The sequence below is a fragment of the Osmerus mordax genome, chromosome 10 (assembly GCF_038355195.1).
Source record: "Osmerus mordax isolate fOsmMor3 chromosome 10, fOsmMor3.pri, whole genome shotgun sequence".
NCBI classification, from domain to species: domain Eukaryota; kingdom Metazoa; phylum Chordata; class Actinopteri; order Osmeriformes; family Osmeridae; genus Osmerus; species Osmerus mordax.
The window spans coordinates 12,586,597-12,611,554 of NC_090059.1; the positions used below are offsets into that span (position 1 = coordinate 12,586,597).

At 39.6% G+C, this 24,958-nt stretch overlaps 1 protein-coding gene across 1 annotated transcript in view; it reads left to right on the top strand.

The window, feature by feature from the left end:
- The first annotated feature begins 5,542 nt into the window (after positions 1 to 5,542).
- arid5b (AT-rich interaction domain 5B) overlaps positions 5,543 to 24,958 on the top strand; it is a 60,641-nt gene continuing 41,225 nt past the window's right edge. The window contains exons 1-3 of the mRNA XM_067244381.1: positions 5,543 to 5,563; positions 5,938 to 6,192; positions 12,210 to 12,450. Of these exons, the coding sequence (XP_067100482.1) occupies positions 5,543 to 5,563; positions 5,938 to 6,192; positions 12,210 to 12,450 (517 nt within the window). The remainder of the gene's footprint in view (positions 5,564 to 5,937; positions 6,193 to 12,209; positions 12,451 to 24,958) is intronic.

Here is a 24,958-nt window from a genome sequence, read left to right on the forward strand (position 1 = left end):
TATTCAGAGTGGTGTCTGTCATGTTCTTTAAACACAGATGTAATGATGTCTATAATAGAACTAAGCATGTCACTTAAGAGTAGAGTCTTTGTTGAAGTTTCACATTGGCCCTTACGTAATAAAGAGGTTTGTAAACGACATTGATAAGAATGGAAAAACAAGAGACTGTGTTTTGTTTGAGCAAAACAAACTTGTTTCATTTCCTTCAACTCTGATAAGAAAAAATAACAAGTCCTTGCTCACTATAGAATCACACACTAAACCTTCTGTTATTAGTTTAGTCATATTTACATTAGTCAGAGAGACACTTTTAACTCTGACAATATGTTTCCTGCATGTCTCAACAAATCCAATAAAAATACAGCCTTGGGTTCAGCTCATTACCATTCGCTGTAGTTTATATTCATTTCAAGTCCTGTTAGGCGTCATTAATGTTGCTTACATAATGAAATTCTTTGACTCTGTAGGGCTGAATGTTTAAATCATTAATCTCTCCTCTCTACAAGCTGCCGTAGATCAAGCTCACTGTGTCTTCCTCCCTGCCTGCCTGCCTCCTTCCTCCATTTGTTTGAGTCATTTCTTAACAGTTAAATGTTTTAAGGCTAATCTTATCTAGGAGTGATTTGCTGGCATAATGGTGTTGTGGAGGCAGCCGTGAGGAGAGTGGTGTAAAACTGAAAGAAAACTGTTGCAAAGGTCAATTTTTATTGACATACCACCAGCTCTCTGCAGCAGAACGAGTTGGAAGAGAATGAGAACTGACTTAATAAACCAGTTAGTATACAATAATACTACAAGATCATCAGGAATTCCAGCTATGAGATAAAAATGAACTTTTTGTAATATTTGAATTTTTATATTGTAATTTACGGCAACTTATATTTTATTTGATTGTATATTTAATTCTATTCTAATCCCACTTAGTACTGCTAGTTCATGTACCCTTAGTATAGATAGTCCACATATTTAAATTTTAGGTCCCTATATGTTTATTGTATGCACCTTCCTGCCAAAGCAAATTCCTTGTCTGTGCAAACTTTCATGGCGAATAAATCCCATTCTGATTCTGATTCTGATTCATGAATCATGCAATGTTGTTGAATCATGATGTTTGTCTTTCTAGGCCAGAGTATTTCAAGGTTAGAGGTAAATGCCTTTGTATCCATTTACAGGCAGTTCAATGTGCAATACCATGTCTATGAGTGCAACATTACAAACATCTTAATGACACACACGCAAGACTGTGTGTACATGACTCTTACGATCTTACTCTATTCAATTGATGTGTTCTGTTGTGTAGATTTTAATGCCATGGATTAAGCACATCTCATAAATCAAATACACGATTGTTAGAAATGTGTAATATATTTAGTCATGTAGATAAACTCTCAGTCTTGTTCCATGGGAAAACATTTCTCTAAAAGGTCCATCTTGGCAAGTCTACATAAATAATTTGTCCTTGACTCATCTATCAGCATTCATAATATTGTGTCAACCATAACATTCTTTAGTGTTATATTTCAGAGCAGAGCTCTGAGAGTATAGTATAATCTCCCCACTTATGACATACCTTTATCATATATATTGTGCAATGCATTACCACCCGTTTGATTGTGTCAGAAGTTTTAACATTGACTGTTCTCTCAAGCCATCCAATAAAATGTTTTGTTTGTTGCCCTTGCAGCAGTGTGGGTGTAACGAGGCTTTAGAGCGGATGGCCAGAGGGGAACATGATAGGTTTGTGTGATATATTGGAAACTGAAATCTAAACCACCTGGTGCAGTACACTCTTACAGAGCTGGTAGTTGCCCTCAGCTCCCCCTTAGCTTCATTGCTTGATTCTAGTTGAATATGCTAATGTTCATATGCTATGTTAGGATTGTTGTATTAGAATGAAACACCACACTCCATTCTTTTGATTCCATGACAACCAAAACGTGGGTTGTATAAGAATCTGAACAGTGATTCTTTAATCATTCAATCCTTAAGGGTGTGCTCCCGTGAATTACTGAATTTCATTAGTAAAAGCCTTCATATGAACACCATTCAGCGTTGTAGCCTTGACAATATCTTAGTATAGTATTCATTTAAAAACACAATTTTTCTATAAGAGTGGATGGTAACTGTGTCTGTTCATGATATGGCCTAATGAATATGTGTTCAACAATATTCACATGTGACTAAGATGAATAAAGAATACAATTTCAGTTGATGACCCAAATGCATAAAAAAGAATATTCAACAATGTGATTTTATTACAGTAGCAATATTAAACAGGAATACATTAATCGAAGTATAGAATGCAGAAAATTAAAATGCAGGTTTACCTAATCTTGAAAGTCATGAAATAAGTGTTGTAATAGTATTTTGAGTCATCTAGCATCAAACACCAGGTGTGTAACGAGCAGCTATGAGAGACAAACCAAATATACATCTTGTCGTCAGGCAGAATTCACGGTAAGTAAATTACCTGACAGGGAAACACAAAAGGTTAGTGTTGTCCTGTGATCCTATTCGCTGTCGTGAAACTTAAAACTATTTGCAATAAAGGATATTGATGTGAGCTGGATAGAACCCTCAGGGTCAGCAGAGGGTGTTTCTGAGTTGGTCCCCACAGGTTGAACTGATCTTCATGTATCACTGAGGCTGTTGTGTAGCTCTGTACCATCCATACTACCAGGACCAGATGGTGCTTATCGGAGTGATTGATAAGTGCCTAAGACTTGTACAGCTATCCATTTTCCACTGATGCATCAGAGGAGACGGAGAGATTACAGAAAAAATCTCTCTGACATTTACCAGACTTAATAAACGGGAAGATAAAGTATCAGCTGAAGAATTTCTGACTTTGTGATCAATCTAATATTTATTTTTGTCTATTGATTATTGTGTGATTTATAACTAGTGTTTGTTTGGACTCGTGAGAATGTTTCGTGTTTGAAAGATGTTCATCTATCTCTTAAATCAATATAAATGTTCTTCCCCATTTGCATGGAGAAGATCTGAGCTGTTCTGCATCTGGTGAACATGTCTAAGATATTAAAAAGAGAGAGAAAAATAGACAGATAAACAAAGAAAGAGGGAGGCAGGGAGGGAGGGAGTACAGAGATGAGGGTTGCAGATCTATTTTTCCACAAGCTCTAAAACTGAGGATATTTCCTGCAGCTCAGAGAGGAGAAAGATTAGGTTATCAATCTGCTGTACTCATATTGTCACCAGCAACCACAAATCCATGCTACGCAGCACACACTGAAACAGCCCATCTGTAAGGCAAATTATCCTCTGCAGTATAACTATCCTGATTTATTAGTACTTATTCTACTTACTGCATTCAGAGAAGCACTGTGAGAGCAACAGCTACATATGGAATAGGCCAATCTGTTTTCCCTCCGGTCTAGTAACCTCTTACACTAATATCTTATATCCAAGCAATTTACTTACACACCATGGACAAGTTTAATTGTCACGCCGATTATTAAACCTAGCACTGAACTAGGAACACATTTAATGGAACACTTTTATTATGAACGATTATACTTTGTTGTGATGGCTTAATGTATTGAAAATGGCCATTGTTCGATTGCATGGACATATAATGGTCTGTGGGCATAGGGCATGTCAGTTCTAGAGGTGTGAACTGTAGGGAGAACACTTGGTTTTAGCACTCTGAGATATTTGATCTGTGGAAGCCTGCTGCACCTCTTCCCTGCTAGGCCAAGCTGTTCCCTCCCCTGCCTCATGTCACTGACACAGCCACAATGTAGTCAAAGATTCAGGGCACTTGGGTGACTTGACTATGCTTTTGTTATCAACTCCTATTCATTATTGTCTTTGGTGACACAAGATTGAAGGATATACTGCATAACAAAAAGTTTAGTTTTATATATTCTGATCTAAAATAACAAACTGATTAATGCACACAAATCTTACTTTCATGATGCAGATCATGTGTATTTATTCAGAATCTTTTGGGGATTTTGTCAATAGGATGAATAAACATATCTTTGTCATAAGTCATTTGCAATTAGGTTTTGATTATGTAGTTGAGAAAATAATGGATGATTGATTAAGAGTCAGAGGCTAAATGGTGCAATTAGTCAAAATGGAACATGTCCATGCAGCTATGCATCGAAGCAGTTTTATTCAATTGTAGCTGGTTGTTAATTATTTAATACGAAAATGATTAAAATCATTATAAAAAAATCCACATTAACTTAGCCTACAATGAATGATAACCATCAATGATTAAAAGGCGAGTCAGTGGGAAATGACTATCAAGATTAAACTATAAATTATCGCGATCATTCTGCCCGGTTCCTCCTCGTGACAGAAAGCATTGCATAAGGAACAAAAATAGCTGACGTTACGGCTTTGAATCATGTAGGACTCATTGTACAGAAACGACCCCAGCAATTCTCTGCTTTGCGTTATTAAATCCCGCTGCAGTTGCTGCCAATGCCCCTCCTAAGCTAAATAATATATTACTCAGAGGACCCGCAACGACGAAACAATGGCCAGCATTTTAAGTACACTATTATTAAATGTGTTGTACACACTAGCATATTCCACATATGAATTGTTTCCTTTTGCGCGGCAGCGTAAACTAAATCCTAACCAAAAATCTTAAAAGACCAAATATCGAGTGAAAATAGCGTCAACAGAAGGTCTTTATGAAAAAAGAAACACGACACCAAACGCGCGCATTCTGCATTCTAAACGCATCCGCGTGCCTTGTCAACACCTATCATAAACATTTTCAAAAACCAAGGCGGGATATGTAGTCTAAACTAAAAGCTGGCCCAAACCCTAAAACATACACTAAACCGCCGAGGAAGAACTATCTGCTTCAGTTCCACACTTAAACGATGTGTTTTAAGCTATTATTTCCCCGCCTGCTGCCTGTCTATTCCATTACCCCACCATGCACACCCTGGAGAGATAGCACAAGTGGCATTTTGGACGAAAGTGGATACAGTGCATGCATTCTAGAAATAGGAAGACGCGCGCTCCTGATTCTATCCCCAGGTCTACAGGAAATGTTCTTTCTATTACCACATACAAACGTCCTTGCAGCAGGTCCTGGTAGGGACATAGCAAGGCAATTACGCGTATTACTGTGTCATTAACTTAAACACGGTTGAATAAATTATTAATGAATCCTGGCATTGACAAAACGGATACACTACTTTGATGGCTGGAGCAAAAGAAATGTATTTACTGTTTAGATTTTTTAAATGGATACGAATTATGTAATGCGGTTGCAGTAGACTCATACACTCATCATGTTTATGAATTTAATATGACAATAGTTTCGCGCAAAAACGAAACAAATTGTTCTATTGGAAACATGAACGTCTGAAAAAATATTAGATTACTTTTTTACACATTTTTGGGCTGCCAGATTGGAACTATTTGGACTTCATATTGACGCAGGGCGGAATCCACCGTGCGCAAATATTGCAGACTGCCAGGACCGTTTGCAATCCATTCAAGCCAACAAGTTTGGAGAGAATGTAGAGTTTAATCAATTCAGAACCTCGCGATGGAGCCCAACTCACTCATGGTATTATCATCTAGTCTGCTTGTGTTTTTATAGGCTATTATTTCTTGCTTATGAACAAAGTTACGGATGTATTTCTGCCACAGCTTATGGGAAATTAATGTTATATCAGGAAACTTTTGCTCATAACTTCATAAATACGTATGCTGTATTTATCTCTTTATATATATATAGGCTATACAGTATATCATTAGCCTATCATAAGATTAGATCAGTGAATTTGCTTTTGCAAAGACGTATGGCTATATCATATTTACATCGTAATATAGTTATCTTGTTCCAATTATATTGTATATGATGCAATTTGTAGCTATATACTTATTTTATACGCTTTGGCAATGTATGGAAAAAAAAAACCCATATTGCTCTTTCCGCAGTGGGTCGGCTCGCCTTGCGGTTCACACGGACCTTACATTTTCTACAAGGCTTTTAGGTTTCACCTTCATAGCAAACCAAGAATATTGTCCCTTGGCGACTTTTTCTTCGTGAGATGTAAGCCAGGGGATTCCATTTGTGTAGCAGAACTCCAGCTGCTGTGGGAAGAAAGGACAACCAAACAACTTTTATCCAGCTCCAAACTTTATTTTCTCCCTGAAGATACCCCCCAGGGGAGAACTGTCAACCACGGAGAGGTAATAACATTTTCCTACTAGCATGATTCACTGTAATTGTATGGCGACGTCCCTTCTCTGAATAACATTTAAAACAATTTAACACCGAGGTGTCGTTAAGATATGACCTGTAGCCTACAGCAAGCTATGCGTGACAATAAGTCTATTCCGCTCTCTGTTTGATGTGGCACAAAGACTGATAACTCGCAACACATTTCCTATAATGCACATCGACATGCATTAAATGTGGACAAGCTGTGTTCTCTAAACACAAACCCCCCTGTCTTAACGCTTGAGTTGTTCTTTTTGTCTGCAATGTCAATGCTTGTTTAGATAACAGATGTGCGTTATCTTTCTGAAACCGTTTTGTATAAGATAGCATAAAGTTCATTGCTTTTCACGTTTTATGTCCGTTTGGTTAAAAAAAATAGTGCGGAAATTACGCACGGTGCTATAAATCAAACGCCTTTTATTTTGTCAGTGTTGTGTATGGCTGGGATGATTAATGGGGTGTGATACAATGACAAATTAGAAATCCTTATTGTCATGGGCGTTTTGAAAAGCTAAATTAAGACGTTAGAGCGTGAACGATCGAGCAACAAGATCAAGAATGTGATCTGTCAAGTTTAATCGTCAGCTTCAAATATTGAGCAACGCGATCAAAAAGACATGAATGCGTTCCGTTTTCTCAGTAAAAAGCATTGTATTGTAAGCGGACATTTTCCCCATACGCGCTCAAACGCTCTCGGTCAGTGGGAATTGATTAATAATGGCAAGCTGATAAAGCAGGCAGCTGCGATGCCTTAAAGGGAACGAGTGACATTTATGAAGGTTATTATGTCAAAGTGCTGCGGCTTCATGCCGTACCACCGATAGTCTTTGCTATCAATGCAATTTGTTGGAAAGGGAAATATGTATGTTGCTCATGAAAACGTAACCCTTCACCTGCCAAGCAGGACTGTTTGTTTATGGATTAATGGCGCAATTGCTGCAATAATTGCAACGCAGAGGGAAAATATGGCTAGTTTACAGAAACAGCTGCTCCCGATATAACCGAGTTATATTAGATCTGTTTCGTTTTTTTAATGCTGGAATAATGAGCTAAGTCAGATTACAAAGAATACAACGTCTACTTGGTTGAACTTTTATTGTACTTTCCCCTCTAAGGAGCGGAGTATCACATTTCCATCTCATAATAAGCAACAGGTTTTTATGTGTTCCCTTAAAGAAAATGTCAAGGTTACTCCGCGCAGTGATTGTGAATATTAAAAAGGAATACAGCTGCTTGGTTGGATCGACCTTGGGCTTTTCGCTGTTTACACAAAGTAACGAGGTGGAATGGTTGAAAAACATTAGACTTAACCTTCGTGTTGACACAGTTGATCAGACCCTGTCCTCTTCCTAAACTTGTCATCTGCTTGCCTCAGCCCCCTCTGCCCCTCCCCCTCCCAGGAGCGATGGGAGTTATTTGCGTTTCAAATTTATTGAGCAGCCCCATATGATTAGTGTTCCAAACGCGGCCAGGGGAATAGCAGGATAAGATTTCTTGCTCAAGGACAATGTCTCAGCAAGACGTATTTTTAGCATAATTCAGACATGGTGTGTACAGGTCTGTAATGTGCTGTGAGTTCATGGTGTCTTTTTATTGATCACCCTCCATTCTGTAACACGAGGATTTGTTGACTTGCACTGCGTGTGCGTCAGCTATTAGTCCTTGAATGTTTTAAACGCTGTTGGAAAATGTGAGCCATATGGTGAATCCGAATAACAATGTGATTGAGTGTCAACCTGAGCCACCTGCGGTAATATGAACCGAGCCAATGTCACTGGCGCTGCAGAAGATGATGCACTCAGCAAATTGTCCAATTGAATTACATTTGCATTTGTACAGAAGCACCAAAAAGCCTGTAGATAAAAGATGAAGGATGATTAGGTTTTGAGGAGGCTCAAGTTAAGTATTCACCATGTGGAGTTAGTGGCGCTGTCTTCATTGTAATGTGTGTTATGTATCTGCCACCAAGGGGGTTTTATTCACTCTGTCCGTTCCCGCGAGATACTTAGGATGATTGAAGTTTTTTTTATTCCGCAGTAGCCCATCTGGAAAGCTGTTTACAGTAAAGACCTTGAGATAAAAACATGATCTCGTAGAGGTTTGTCCCAAGAGGGACTCTGTGGGCCACAACAGACAGTAATAGTCAGTGACAATAAATAGCTGTGGTTGGAATAGGGCATGCCCTGATTCCAGTTGCCTTTGTGTTTCTATACCCAGGTGATGTAATTCCCCCTGTGGCCTGACTTGGTCATTTATTAGCTGAGTTGCAAAGACAAGGACCGCATGGGTGCTAGCAGTTTCTCTCTCTCTCTCTCTCTCTCTCTCTCTCTCTCTCTCTCTCTCTCTCTCTCTCTCTCTCTCTCTCTCTCTCTCTCTCTCTCTCTCTCGCTCTCTCTCTCTCTCTCTCTCTCTCTCTCGCTCTTTCTCTCTCTCTTTCTCTCTCTCGTAGAATCTAACACTTCTGGTCTGGCTGAGCCTAGTGAAAGCAATGTTACACTCCCCACTCAGACATGTGCTGTTTTTACTTTGTTCAGCTTGACTTGATGATCTTGCCTCTGTTCTTCTCCGAGAGTGTATCCCTGGCAGGGGATTTCATGAGGGATTGAGCTTCACGTATACTCACCCTCTGAAGTCTAACACTTCATATTCACTGTAGTTGCTGCCTGTGGCTGCACATCAGATGGGATATTTGTCCTTTTGTTACATGTTTATAAGTAATTTGTCAGATTTAAGACGGAGAGTATTTTACTGGGTGATGTTATCAATGGAAACTCAAGTGTCTTGGTTATTAAACTGAGCCACTTACATCCTTGGGTTTTTCGTGTTAATTGGAGCCATTTGTTGGACAGCTTTGTAGCTCTGAGTATCAGGCTCCCCGTGCATGACTGCACCCAGGGCTAAGGCTGTTACGGCAATCCCTCTGAATAAAGCTGATGTGTCATAACAGCTCAACTAAAACACCTTTGTCTTTTATAAATAGAGGCCTGATGACATTCTACAAACCACACTGCACTCTGCTTTAGTCATTTGCATACTGTGGGTATTTCTGAGCAAGACATTTAGCAACAGCAATAATCATCCCAGATTGATCTGAGCTGGTATAAATACAAATTAAGGAACCTTCAGTTCTGTGGTTTAAGGAGAAAGTACATATTGATAGTAGTTCTGTATCTAATTATTTTCCCTTCAGATGTTGTTCAATTGTTGTGTGGATTACTCAACAGTCAGGCTTGTGATTTTGGGAGGGGAGCTTCGGAGCCCGGTGGCTCATATCCAGACATACTCTGTTGCCTGGCAGGCGTCCATGTTTGTGTTTGAATGCCTGTGGCACATATTTACAGTTCAAATTAGATCATCAGCTTTATATCTTTTTTGTTTTCAAAGGTTATATTCCTTGGTGTGACATTTTTAGGTCATGCCAGAGCACGTTAATGAATTTAGCGTGAAAGTGCAATATAGAATAAGCCTCTACATGTTTATCTTGGTCATGGTGGTAGGACAGAATGAAACAGCAGATGATAAAGGACAGGGTAGGGAAGCCAAGAGTTATAAAAAGCTCTTTAAATAAGGGTAAGTGTATATGTCTATGATAACATAATACACAACATGACACTTAATTACAGCATGTTAAGTATTCAAACATCTTATGAAAGTCAACTTTTCTTTTTGTCATGGATAGAAACACATAATAACTTAATCCTATAGTGTTTGGTTTTTTCCGTGTGCCAATATAACGGGCTTAGCTCAGTGGCTGCACAGCTCTATGACACCACCAAACAATTAACTCTCCTCCTAGCTCTTAGCACGATCAATTATTGCCAGAATGAGGAAAGAAATTGTAAACTTTTCTTTTTTAAACTGAACCAAACAAAAAAAAACAACAACTTTCATATTTGCTATGGGCACATTTTTCATGTTATCAGGTCAATAATTCAATATGCGTGCAAGCAGGTGTACAAATCTGCTGTGACCTGAGGAATTCTTGAGTTGACCCTAGGAGTTAGCGGAGTGAAACATTCTCAGCGTGACGCGGTTTGAGGGGCTCTCTGTATTACGGTGCTCGCCGCACAGCTCCAGGCACCCCCCCAGCCCCCCTCCCTCTCCTCTCTTCCCCCCCTCCCCCCAACCCTTCCTTATAGTATAATTACAAGGAGACGATTGTTTTGGAACTAGGCAGTCAGCAAACTCTTGAATTTAGAGGGAGGGATTGGAATTGTGTGTGGTTGTTTTTTTAATGTTCTCACTAAACTACTAAAGGTCAACATAGTAGGAGGAACTTGGTTTTATACTTTCAGTAACATTCGTCTTGGAAAAAAACAATCTTATGTTAAGTATTTCAGCAGAGTGGTGTCAGATCAAAGCGTCTGAGTAAAGCATGTGATGTCAGTGTAAAGGTTGCTGTGTCACTGTTAGAAATGACCTGCTTCACTTTCCAGGTGCAGGACAGCTCACACGCCATAACAACACTGAGGTTTCTGTTTCAATACACAACTGACATTTTGAAATCTAATTACGTTACACCAAAAGTTTTTTCGCATCTGAAGTGTTTTGGGGATATACAGTATTTTCACCTAAATTAATGTCCATATTTTATTGATTTGAAAAGGAATGACCATAGCCCTGCTTTGATAATTAGGGTGCACACTGGTGATTGAACCAGGAATATAATGATGGACAGCTTGCCGGGTCCCAAAGGGATTTGATCATTGGTCAAAAATACCATATGATGATTCTGTGAATTCTGTAGGATATTGCAAAATGTTTCATTGCGACTAACCAGATGGAGTTTATTGCATACCGATACCATACTGTAGAAAGACTGTATAGTAATGGAAGATATGTAGGATGACTATCCTCCAGTGAATATTGTGAGAGAGAGTTGAAATAAGAGCCATTTTTCATTCTTTGCACATCAAAGGAAGTTCATTATAAAAGGTATGATCAGCAAAAGCTCTCTGCCTACAGAGGGAAAGGCATAGCCTAGCCTGCTGGAGCAGGGAAAATAGAATGTGTATTCCACTCCGTATGGAGTTGCAATTTTCTGTGATCTATGTTTGCTTTTATTGGGTCACGCTGGGGAAAATGTGGAGGAAAATGCAAAGAAAGCAGTTAATGCATCCATTGGGTGTAGCTACGGCATAATGAAGGAGGGGGGTGCAAGGAAGGTAGAGGGAGAGATAAAGAAGGGAGAAAGAAATGTACAAAATAAATGGAAAGAAAAAAGGGTCAAAGCAAAAAAAGCAAATGAGAGAAGAGAAAGAAGGGAGGGAATTGGAGTCAGTCAAAATACTTGATAAAGGCTTCCGTGAAATACAGACACATCTGCTCTCCAGATTCCAGCCTCGACCCCAGACCTCTGTGTTATCCTCCGCCAGGTTACAAGCACCGCTTTATTGCCTTTTTTAATGAATGATGTGTTTATTTGGCAGTTGCACTTATCTGGGGCAGCAGCATTGCTAGTGGTGCATCCATTCAGGGAGAGGGGATGCATAATGTAGCAGGATCACTCAATATTGAGATTGTGCCATTAAAAATGAAGGAATATTTAGTAATTCGGTCAGGTCTTACAAGCTGCAGACTCAGAAGAAACAAGTGCATCTTTAGAGAGCGGCTGTATTGATTTTAGCACCATGATTTATGTGAAATGATTTGCATTAACATCGAGGACCTAATAACGTTTCTGTGGTATTGTTCAGAACTGTGGAGTAAGCTCTGGTCTTGGGGCTCAGTTATGTTAGATATTGTGTTTAATAGGAAATTGAGTTCTACTTGAAACGGATTATAACTTAGAGTTATATAACTTAAAACATAGAGACTTAATGATTCTTCCTCAAACCCTTTAAAGCATGTGTGGCTTGGACCCATGTCCTTTAGATGAGGTGCCTGAGATTTATAAACCAAATATTACACTCAGACTCCAAGACCAAGTCCTCTTAGTCTCTTTGTAAACTCTGTGTCTAAAACTTGATCCATCTCTGCTTTTTAGGATGAGATCATCGCAGTGTCCGAGAAGGTGATTGTGCGGTTGGAGGACCTGGTGAAATGGACGGAGTGGGACTCGTCAGGATGGACCAAAGGACTGAAGGCCGTGCCCCTCAAGCCCAGTACAGTACTCCGGGAGCAGGGCAAGAATGGTCAGAGAGAACCCCATCTGCTTCGGTACCGAGAGTCGACACTCAACAGTGGCCTCAACTTCAAAGATGTTGTAAAGGAGAAGGCTGAACTTGGTAAATATGTGGGCTGTTTGAGTTTCTCTGTTTTTTTCTTTCTTTATTTCACATACAGGTCACATACAGACTGGTTAAGGTGTCTACTGTTCTATTCACTCTGTTCTTTTTTATCTCTGCTGTTCCTCATCATGCAGTCAGAAGATGAAGTAGACAATGTATACACTGAGACCACAGCCCCTTTTAGCCACCCTTGAGAAACAAGTTTTCTTAACATCTGCAATCAATCACATTGATTATTTAATCTCACACAAATGTTTGCCCTCCATTTTCTCTGTTCATTTGTCCGCAGCTCAGTTGGGTAGCTCTGAGCATGTTTGACTATGAGCTCTGATTAACTAGTGTTTCTCCCCCTGTGGCTTCACAACATTCATGTTCTGGCTATTTGTAATCTTCTACCAAATGTAATGTTTGTGAGAGAGAACATCAGAAAGTGGATCAATAATAAAACAAGCCTTTGTCACAGGGCCAGGCGCAAGTTAATATCATAGACTAGAACATAAACTACAGTATAAACTCGGTGGGAAACCTCCATCAAAAGTAATGCTTTTTCATTTTAAATGTGTGAGGAAAACTGTCACCTTGGAATAACAGTGTGGATAATGGAGAAGCACAAGCTCTTAAAGTGACTCTTCTGAACCTATTCCACATGACTTTCCCTAAACTGCACATCTGACATCCTTCTATTCATCTTTTATTTTGTCCAGGTACAGACTTTGTCTATATGAATGTCATTGACTAGATTAGACTACATTGCACTACACCCTTTAATAAACTCTGGTACAGGAAGGCTTGCAAAAAGACAGATAACCAGACAGACAGGGCTGGGCATGACAGACAGACAGAGAAAAAAAGTGAGGGTTCCCTTTGGCTTTACAGGGGTGTAGTGTGCTGTTTATACCGACACAACATGCATTTATACATGTGTAACATGCCTCAGTTATCACAGCCGAGTAGGGGAGCTGCAGAGAGAGGCTTTATGACCTTGTAAACATGTCATTTTTGGCTGCATTCCTGTGAAGAAGCAAATACCTGCTCAGAAGCAAGGGGTATGGCCTTACATGGTGATGTTATAGTCAGTAAACTATCTCCTTTCAAATCAAGCCCATTTTAACTTGGGGTCAGGCCACAAAATGGTGCTTACTTATAGTTTTCTTTCCGGTCAGTGCTGAAGTTTGACCTGGCAACCATAGCCTGTCTCTTTCTATGAGCATTTCTTCCACTGTATGTTGAAATATGACTACTTGAGAAAGTATTATTTTCACCCGCTGGTGAGGCAAGCCTAAAGGCCATGCCAGGGCTTTATAGCTGTATATTAAATTCCTTTTGTGGTGTCTCTAATTATGCCGCGATGGATCTCCTGACTCCCACAGTTCTGGGAATTTGCATAAGGCTTTGTCTGAGTCTCACATAGGCGAATGTTAAATTGCCCTTGAATGCTTCAATGGCCTGATGTATTAGATTCCTATGTAGAGATTAGATAGGCGGATCAATAATGGATGCTTTGTCACTGAAAGCTTACATGAGGCTACAGCCAGCGATGGGAATCAATAAGCCAGCAGGCTTGTGGCGGAAAAAAGGGAGTCTGATTTATGTGTAGCGGCTTAACCTTGTAACCATATTATTTTTGTGTATTGTGTGTCTGTAGGTATTTTTTGTAATGTTAATAGCTTGCTTTTTAATGACTGTATTAGCTTGTTTGTGCACTGAAAATGGGTACGGCAGTTACTCAAAGTGCCTCCAGATACCCTGGTAAGCAGAATCTCCTGGCAAACGACCAGAGGCCATCCTCCCTTTTTCTGTTTTTCTTCTCTCTCCCTGTCTCTCTCTCTCTCTCTCTCTCTCTCTCTCTCTCTCTCTCTCTCTCTCTTCTCTCTCTCTGTCCCGTTTAAATGGTCTCTCTTTGTTGTCCAAAGAAAGAGAGGGAGCATTCATTAAGCCAAAGTCTTTAAGTGTCCTAGAGAAGACCTTTAAAACACAGCATTACGGAAATGGGCCATTAATTGACACAGGCACATAAATTAAGAGCGGTCAACTTTGTTCTGTGGATAAAGCTGGCTTGAACTTCTGAAGAAGAGTATATGTATGCCTAGAAACTCGTATAACTGGCATTTGTTTTCAGTTTCAATACATTTGATATTTAATATAAATGGTGATTTGTAGGTCTCTAAACTGAATCAGGAGGTAAAGTAATGGCTCTTCTCCACCCGCTGTGACTCTGACTCAACCAATCACCATGTTCTCTGGCCAAATAAAAATGGCACTGTCTGAATTTGATATGGAAATTGCTTTGATTTGCGAACACAAGATCAGAACCATAACGCTGAAGCAGAGAGGAAGACTCTGGTAATTGAAACAGCCGAAAGAAACAGCAGTTGTTCACCTGGGGAAAATGGCTGTGTGTGTTTTATAATAAAGGAAAGGAAGGAATTCTCAGCACACCAATCAAACACATGGATTACTGCCAAGAGACAAAGTGCAATGTTTACTTGTTAGAAAAGACTGTCATAAGAATGAAAATATATTCTGTCAATTAGGATTATCTGAATAGGTCATTTGCTTAGGCATTGTTGACGCTCTTTATCAGGTTTTGTAAAACCATTTTCCTACGACAAGAGAAACTGACAATAGATCTCTGCTAATCTTCTTGTAGTCTCTCATCTTCTGTCAGGTGGCCCCTGGAACATAATTAGGTTTTAAGAGCCCTACCTAGCCCAGCAGTTTGAGCAGTGAAGAGAGGAGGGGGGAGAAGCAAGGGAGGGAGGGAGGGAGGGAGGGAGGTTGCAGGGAGAGGGGGTTGTATTTTAAGCCGTATCTCAGGGGAGTTGGACAGGAGGACAGCTCAGAGGATTCTGGGGTATTAGCAGTGGGTCACTAAGCAGAGGGATCGCTGGTAGAGATATTAGCATACCTCCATGGATATGAGCTGCTCACCTCTGGACTGGTGTTGTAACTAATGTGCATACAGAAATGGTAACTTGTACAACCATTTGTGGTTGTCACCTGAATATCCACAGATAAAAAGATGTGTTGAAGGTGGTTTAGAATTACTGGGTACTACTATTGCTAATATATAGTAAAAGTATGTCTCACAGGGGAGCTCTCTGGTGATAAGCTAACACTGCTGGGATGACCTGATGTCATCTTAAGATCACAGGGCTTCCCTCTTGGGCTTTGCGTAGACACTTGTGTCCTTTTGGCTGCAAGAGTATATATATACTGACGCCAGTTTATTCCATTATAATGGAATAAACTGGCGTCAGTGAATTCAGGGTTTCAGCGAAATGAATCTCATGTTAAAGCTGATTTAATCCAATAAATGTAATTCCTGAATGGCGTTTGTGTGAAGTGATTGGTAGGTTGTTCCCTCATCCTCTCCACTGGGTACTTGAGGAGTGCCATTTGAAAATGATATCATATGACAGGTTGGCAATTTGGAAAGCAATTACAGTCGTACACAGCAACAACTTGGAGGACAGCTGGACCATTCTTATATATGTCTAAATTGTAATGACTTTTCACATCTTCCTTGTTAGATAAAGTCAGAATGTTTGACTTTTGTCACCAAAGATTTTTTTCCTCTCATTACTCTGGCAGGTGTTGGAAACAGAGCTCTATGCAGCCTGTAATCCATGCAGCTCATCATCCATGTAACAAGTACGTGTTTAAGGTCAGGTCAAGTCTAACGAGTAGAAGCGGCTCCGCTGAGACGACTCGTTGCACTGTACATAAGCTCCTGGACACTCTTAACAATCTGATGGATGAGTTGAAACATGAACCATCTTTAACGTGTTGATTTGGCAGTGATAGTAGGATGATATTGTATGGATTTCCTTTAACAAAAGCTTTTTTATGGTCCTGTAACTGGGCTGTAAAAACCACACCCAATCCAGTGTATAGAATGAGCCTGAGTACGTGGGTGTTCGTGCGTGCGTGTGCATGTGGGGGTTCATGCGTATAGTTTTAGTTATGTTGAGCTGTTTCACTCAAAAGCTCTCTGCTGTTACTGCTACTCCTCTGGATGGGCTTGTTATAAGCTTACTGAGTGCTCACTTAAACAAAGTGTGAGAAAAAGCTCAATCCTGTCCTTAAGATACCAGTAAAACTCTCCTTTATGCTCCTTTAAATGGGCACCTGGAGGGAGAAGATGATATAACCACTGCTGGCTTGTTTTCCACTGTGTGGGTGATGTACAAGGGACCGTACAATTACAGGATAGCAAGCTACTGTACACCAGAACCTGTGTGAAGCAGAGCCCTATGGCTTCTCACAACAGACACTTTCTACTGTATATTCCATATTAGATGGCCATGTTTTACACCAAGTTAAAAAGAGTGAAGGCATTTTCTCTATTATGCTTCATCTTTCATCTGACGGATAGGGTTTTGTTTGACAGGTGTATGCTTATTTAAAATGAGTTCAAAGTTATGGTTTTACCAAAAAACGTGGATAGATAGATTTAAATCTCCCTTCATACATTGCTTTGGATGAAAGCGTAAACTAAAACACATTACTATAGATAGATATACTGCATATACTTAGATGCAGTTCATGATGGACAGATAAACAGATAGATAGATGGCAAGTTAAAGGATTTATACTAAGAAGGATTTACTGTGCCATTCCCCTTCTCTCACATCTTGAATATTGCATGCCAGATTATTTTGCTGACTGCCGCAGCAGTGAGTGAGTGAGTGAGTGAGCAGTTTACAACCAACAGTAATTTATTCTGCTACATTCAAATCTTGTTGCCGGTTGGTGCTTTTGGAGAGGAAATTGTGCCCTATATTTGAGGAACCAGTTACAAAGACTGATATGTGAAATAGCTTTTCAACTATATACTGTATTTCTATACAAGCTACATCATTATTTATTTACTTGTGCTGGGCCCTCTTGGTCTCACTTATACACTCGCTTGCTCAAACTTACGTGTCACTTAATATAGTTGCAGGCAAGGCAGGCCTAGTTCTTTAGCCTATATAGAGAAATCCTTGGCTGCTCCCACTCAGTCAAGAGAAAACAAGCAGCTGAATGATATTTCTCTGCCCCACCCCCCTTCAGAAAAAAAAATCTAATTTAATGGCCCAAACATTCCCCAGTAATTAAATGAGTGTTTTATTTAGGCTAAACTTTTCTTCTCCAGCTTTTGTCAGCAGCCTCAGTGTTGGTGTTTAGTGGTGTAGTGTTCTATTACAGCTCCTCTCGTTCTCTCTCTCTCTAGTTCTCTCACTCTGTTTCATAGTCATTTGATGTTTTGATTATTGGCAGGGCTGTTTGAGACGTTAACAAGGCTTATTGTCTATTACAACACTCTGATCCGACCATAACTTTAGTTACTCCCCTCATGACTAAACTATGGACTGCAGCCAGCCATTAAAACAAATCTGTGATGTGTATTGTATTGTGATCTGGAGTGGAAAATAAAGGGAGAGAAAAAAAAGAGGCAGTTGGTTTGCTAATAATGATGGAACAGTTTTCATGAGCATGAAGAGAGGGGTGGGGCTAAAGGAAAAAAGGAAAGAAAGAAAGAAAGCAAGAGAAAGAAAGAGAAAGAAAGAAAGAGAATGAAAGAAAGAAAAATATAAGAAAGAAGAAAAAGCATGAGGCATGGTGTAATCAGTGATTGGTTTCAAGTCCAAACGTATTTGTTTTTGTAGCTTTATTGGGTTTCCGTGCTCCCTGGTTCCCTGTGCTGGCCCCTGCACAGCATGCTCTCTGGGATAATAGTAGTGCTGCTGCTAGACACTCCAACAATACACATGCCTCCAGAACCTGACCTTTGGAGGAAATGAATAGTTTTATTGTCTGTCCATTACCAAGACTGAAACAACACTCAGGTTATTAATGTGACTTCTCCTGTAACATAAAATAGCCCCACTAAACAGCCAGAAGCCCTGGTATCTATAAAACATAGTACTTACGGTACTTACTTACTTAGCTACTTACCCACACCAACCAAAAATATCATTAATCTGTTTGGCTTCATTAGATTTGACAAGTTTTTCAGACAAATGCCTTAAAAAAAAGAAAAAAAAGAATGTTAATGCAGTTTGCTGTCTCTTTGAGAAGTATGTCACCCCCCCACTCTCCCTTACCCAGTAGGCAGCCATTGTGGAATTGTTAATTTTAACCTGAGGGCTCTCACTGGGGCTTTCAGAACAGGAACACAATGCTGGCTTTTTCATGGTGAGCCAGTGCCAAGCCCCATCTAGTCTAGTTGACTAATATGCTATTATCGTCAGCCAATCATGTCACACACAAGCTGGAACTCTGTCGCAACACTACTGAAAGGCTTCCTTTTAAAATATTAAACATCTTGGAACAACTTACACAGTCAAGGTCTTATTATTATTCCTTCCTTTGGCTCTGGGTTTTTATTGGCACTCACTGTGCCACAGTTTAATCTATTTCATTTAGTCTTGTAGGTAGAACTTTTTGTGCAGGAGGAATATATTGCGTGCATGAGTCTTTAATTATTCACTAATCAAATTCATCTCAGTTGCTGCTGCCTAATCCAGATATCCAGAAGAGCAACAGTGTACAGTCCACTATTCAGTTGACTACCCAGGAATAGGGAAACATTGCTGTTTGACTTGAATCTCATCACTGGAGATCATTCCTAAAGGCCTTAGAAACATGTAGTAGTATATAACTTTCTGCTGAAATTGGTTGTTTTAATGTTTTTAGTCACAAAACACTAACTAACCACTAACTAACTAACCCTAAATCGACTAATTATCATGTTGTCATTTAGTTTTATGCAGATATGTTTTATTTGGTTGTGTTTACATTCACAACCAAATATGCGTAGGCAACATTTGGTTAATGGTAACACATTAGGCATTGTTGTCACAGTGCTTTGGAAAATATCTTGACACACTATTGCATTTAGCATATTTTACAGTAACATGTGAAGCAAGATGTCTCTATATACATTGCATACAAATATCATAAAATGCCTTAGACCCTCACAGCATGTCAAATGTAAAAACAAAATTCAAGAAATTGACGTCTATTTTAAAATACTAAATCGACTTACTACAGTGTATGATTCTGTGTGTCACTACGGGGCTCATTAAGATGTTGAGCTGAAAATAGTCATTAGTTTGCAAGTCGTTTGGTAGAAATAGGACTAATTATATATTTGAGTCATGAATAAAGTGATTATTTCCTGTGTATATCTGACTAATAAGATGGCGTCCAGTGAAAGCAGTTGTCACAATGACATCCTTCTGAGTGGAGGGTCAGTCTGTAGCCATTAGGGATCCACAGGTATGGGACCAGTTAGCATTGCAGATGATCAATAGCAGCTCTGAGGGGAGAGGTTAAACACCAAGTTCAGATCCTGACATTATTTACAGATTAACTCATCTAGCCACTATGGATAATGTTATACAATACTATTATTGTTTTTATAACAGGTTATATTTACCTCCATGCTTCCCCAAGCACATCCTGAGAGATTGTATTTCTTTTCAGGAAAGAACGGGCTTAAACATGTAGGATTCTTTCTCTGTATTGTGTTCCGTGACTAAGGTTTTGATCATTCTACACAAAGGGAAATATGTAACTTCAGGATTTCTTCTCGTTTCTTGTTTGTGTTTCTAATTTCTCAAAGGGTACATAGGGAAGTGGCATTGTTTCGAAGCAGGCGGAGTGAGATTCTTTACTCAGCATGTCTGCTGTGACAGGCCCTATAGGAATTATGAATGATTTATTATTAGGACAGTCATGAAAAGCTCTTGTCTTGTAACATAAGAACAGAGAAGGACAGCATGTAAAGAAATAAGCACAATAGTGCATTGATAGCATACCATGTCCTTATCCAAGCTTGCATCTAATCCCTCTATTGTGTCACATTTTAGATGCTGCTTAATTGGTTTCATTGAGTGAACGCCATTATTCTCCCTCTGCCTCTTCCTGTTCTTGTGGAAATTGTAATTATTTCACCCACTCGTGTACTATAAAAGAGAGCAACTATTGTTTTGAGTATGCTTGTTAGAATATGATTTCCATTTTAACCAAACAAGATGAAGTTAATCGCTTTGGCGTTGCATGTGGACGTGATCTATCTTTCTGCTGTTTGTTTGACACCTGCGTTCTAAGTTAATACATATTTAAATTGCTCATTAAAAAGTAGGAAAAATTGATACATCCCTCCCACAAGGGACAGGGGTTGGATATTAAGCAGATCTTTATTCAGATCTTACCTTTACAGTATGTGTGTGTGCGTGTGTGTGCGTGTATATGTCTGTGTATATGTGTGTGTAGATGTGTGTGTAGATATGTGTGTATATATGCGTGTGTAGATGTGTGTGTATGAGCCTGCACTCGTGCGTGTGTGTTTGTGTCCTCTGTGTATAATGAACGTGCAGCGAAGATACCAAAGCTTTTAAAAATGCAATTAAATCAAAGGAAATAGGACAAGGACATTGAGTACTTTCTGTGGAGAGAGAGAGATGCTTGATGCTATGTAGCAGAGGAAAATATCATCCTCGGTATCTTGTCATGCCATGTTGTGTAGCGCCAGCCTGATTTGTACAATATGTCCTATTTTGCTTAAACAGTGTGCCGAATGCAACATCCCTCTAATGGGGCATGCTTTTCTAGCTCAATCTTGGCGTTGATTCTATGGCTGATCTTTAAAATGTCCCATGGATACATTTCCCTTTTAATATCAACTTCTATGTTGGTTTGAGTGATTATGTTGAATGTAATGCCGTCATAAATTCAGAGCTCGTAGAAGATCTCTTTGTGCAGACCTGATCAAAAATACATCCAGCTCCCATAGCACACACATCCTCGTCGTATGAGCCTTTGTTTCTGTTTCATGCCCGGGCATAAATGGGCTTGTTGTGTCTCATGAAAGATGCATTTTCTAGAGTACAAAGTCCCCTGTTTTGTTCTGTAGTTCGAATCAAAGGGGCCCATATCTGAATTGGAGGCAGTGAATGTGTTGAATAAGATCTTTCATTTAGGAACGCGTTTTCTATGCTGATTTATTAACTTTTGAGCAACATCTTTGACCGGGTAGAGACGGGCCATACAGCTACCTTCTTCATGTGCATCAAAGTTGGCCGGCAAAGGTCTCCATCTGAATCATCAATATCATTTTGCCTTCATTAAAAAAAGGATCAACCCAATTTTTGATGATCACTTTATTGATTTATCTGCTCTCTGACTTTGCCTGTCACCTTTGAGCACCAGAGATTCTATAATGTATTTCATCTGATGCAAGAAAGGCAAACAAACAGACATGTTCCATACTGATAACTCTCCTCGACAGATTGTAGTCGACTCATTCTAATCTCATTTGTGGCTCAGTTCCCCACTCTCTTTGATCCACTCAAAACAATTATGATTTTCCTTTAGAGATATTTATCATCCGAGCCAATTTTAGTAGAGCTCATTTGTTATTCAGTTAAATATCAGATGTTTTTTGTGTTTTGTACTAATGTGTTCAGTTCCCAGTATCAATGTCCCCAGGCCAAAGAGAAGAACAAATTTGCCTGTAATAACAAAACGTATAATCATGTTACAAGCAGCTATTACTTTAAATGCTAACTTTACAATCAAGGACAATCAATATATGACACATTGGACTTAACCTGGATCACTGCCCGCTGGAGAAATGAAAAGATTTATTTTTTGGCAACCTAGTGTTGTTGCTAGGGACCTTACTCTCTGTAGAGCCAGGCTTGGGAGGGAGTAAGAGCAGAAGAGGGGGATGGAAAGAGAGATGGGAAGGGAGAGAGAGGTAGATACACAGAGATGGAGGACTTTAGAGGGAGGGAGGGAGGTAGAGACACAGAGATGGACTATAGAGGGAGGAAGGGAGGGAGGGAAGGTGAGAGAGAGAGAGAGAGAGAGAGAGAGAGAGAGAGAGAGAGAGAGAGAGAGAGAGAGAGAGAGAGAGTGAGTGAAATAGTGAAATAGTGGGAGGGAGGTAGAGAATAATGCCTACAGTAATAAAATACCACCAGGTGATCATAAATCACCCACAAAGTGTTTTACATTGACACCAGGGGTATATTCTGGAAAATGTGGCTCTGGGGCGATCTGGGTCCTGACAAAATGGAATCAAATAAAGAGCAATGTTAGGGAGGTGTGAGGAGAAATGGAGAATAGGGGCCCCGCCCTTAATTGTCTATGGCCCAATGAATGGTGATATATGAAGCTTTATGTCTTCAAATGTTTCTCTTGGCATCCTTAATGCAATCACTCCACATTAACTGAGCAGTCATTTGAGGGTTTAGTTCTTGTGTAATGGTTAGAGCAGCAAAGATTCAAGACATAACTTGTGCCAGTATTTTTCCAGGCAGCATGTTTCAATAAGATTTTTCCTGTTGGTTTGGTGAAAATATGATATGCTTCTAAGTGTCCTTAACGTTCTATGAGGGAGGCAGTCGTCAGGACTGGTGGTGGTCTTGAATGGATTATATGTGTGTGCATGTGTCTGTGTTTTAATGAAGAGGGACATTCTTGGGCTCCCCAGACCGACAGTAGTCCTCTGGCTGCTGAAACTGAAGCAGTGGTAGATAGATAGCTCCTATTAGAGCCTCATTTGAATATGAAAAGATTTACATATCCTCAATGAAACAGAGACAGGCAGTTACTGCAGATTGGAATCCATTTTACATTTTGTGCACAATATTATTTTTCCGGCGGTTGTTTTTTTAAAATGGAAACCAATCCACATTTTGTGTAGTTATGGTAGCAGTGTCACACTTTTAGGGACCTGGGGATCTGTTTGAAGATAGCATCTAAGTCAAGTGGCAACAGCACAATCATTAAATCAATAACTGTAAAACATGAAACTGCTCTTTGCACATAGAATGTAATTCAGCAATTTCTTTTGTTAATGTTTTACTAGGGACATTTGTAGGTGTACCGGTCCTTGATCATTGTTAAGCAGAAATCAATGGACAGCCGAGGGAAGGTTATAAAGCTAAACGGTGGTATTCCGGGGATGTTTACAGTTCACAAAGTGAATATTTAGATGGCTGAGCTAATTATCAACCCAGTGTTATTCACTGGTCTCAGTTTACCAAGAAATCATTATGCAAGGGAGCGGAGAAAATGTGCCCTGCTTTTGACATAACTTGATTACCATTAAAAAAAAACTGCATTGGTCACCGCAATCAAATGCAATCTGTCCTGGTTTTATCAAGAACGAAATGCATCAAACTGAAATATTTTCCCCCTTGTGACTGAATAAATGGTCCAGTGTGAATAGCAGCATCTGTTTCCTTTTTGCATCTGTTTCCTTTTTGCTACAACCATTGCACACTGAGAAGATTACATTTATGTAAAATGCGGTGCTATACTAATCCATACTTTAGATTGCAGCATAGTATTGTATAGTATATTATAGTATTGTATAGTAATGTATTATTTCAGATTCCCTGTAGTTCTACATATTTAGAATGTTAGACATCCTGCTATATGACCATGTTTACAATTATAATCTGATGCCACTGTGTTTGTAATACAGTATGCACTGACATCACAGCGTTTTGAACAGGCAGGTGGTTATTTAGTCGTGTTTGTCCTTCTGACTCAATCATTTACTGGCTTATATTGGCCAATAGCTTTTTCAGAGGGTGGGGTAGAGCTGGAATGTGCTTTAAAGCAACATGCTGCAATGTTCAGGATGACATCAGTTATATTATAAGATGAGATAATACATAATCATTTTAAATATTATCCATGGCCCAGAGTGACATTTGTGTGGTATTAAAGGAACATTGTCTCATTGACTAGCCTATCATGTTCATTTACCAGAGGTACTTGTCTTAACCACTCAGCAGTCACATCTTCTCATTCATGGTCTTAATTATAAAACCTGTTGAAACTCCCCTCTCCAAGGTTGCCAGAATAAGAGCTTGGCAGGCTGTAATTAGTCATGCATTGTTTTCTTTTTCTCTCTTCTTTTATCTCTTCCCTTCGTTCATTATGTTTCACAATGACATTTTGTTCCATTGTGAAATAAAGAACTCCTCCACTCATATTTTCGATCTTATCACCCCACTCCAAAACAAATACATAGTAGGTTCCAGCTGTAGGTCAAACTAGCACACAAACCAGCACTTTGATCAATGGTACAAACCATAAAGCAGATTTTATCATCAAACTGAAAATAACACTTACATGAATAATTAATCCCCCTTCCTACATTCTCGTTCTTTGGCTGCAATTTAATTGGTCCACTTTATCAGGTGGTAGGTATGAGTGGAGAGAGGAGTGTTATGTAAATATATTCCCATAGTGGAGCGGTTGACATTTAGCAGGGCTCTTAAGCCACATGACAGAGGAGAGCTGACACAGTTAAGAAGCGGGGTCCACTCACCCACATCTGATAGCACACAGTGGGCTCTGCATGATTTCAGGCTTGATTTTGCAACCAATCAGTGCCCACCTGTCCCCCCACCCACCACCACCCACCCCACCCCCATTCTTTTTCTTCTTCTCCTCTCCTGACAAAGGCTGCTTGTCAAGGGTATTAAAG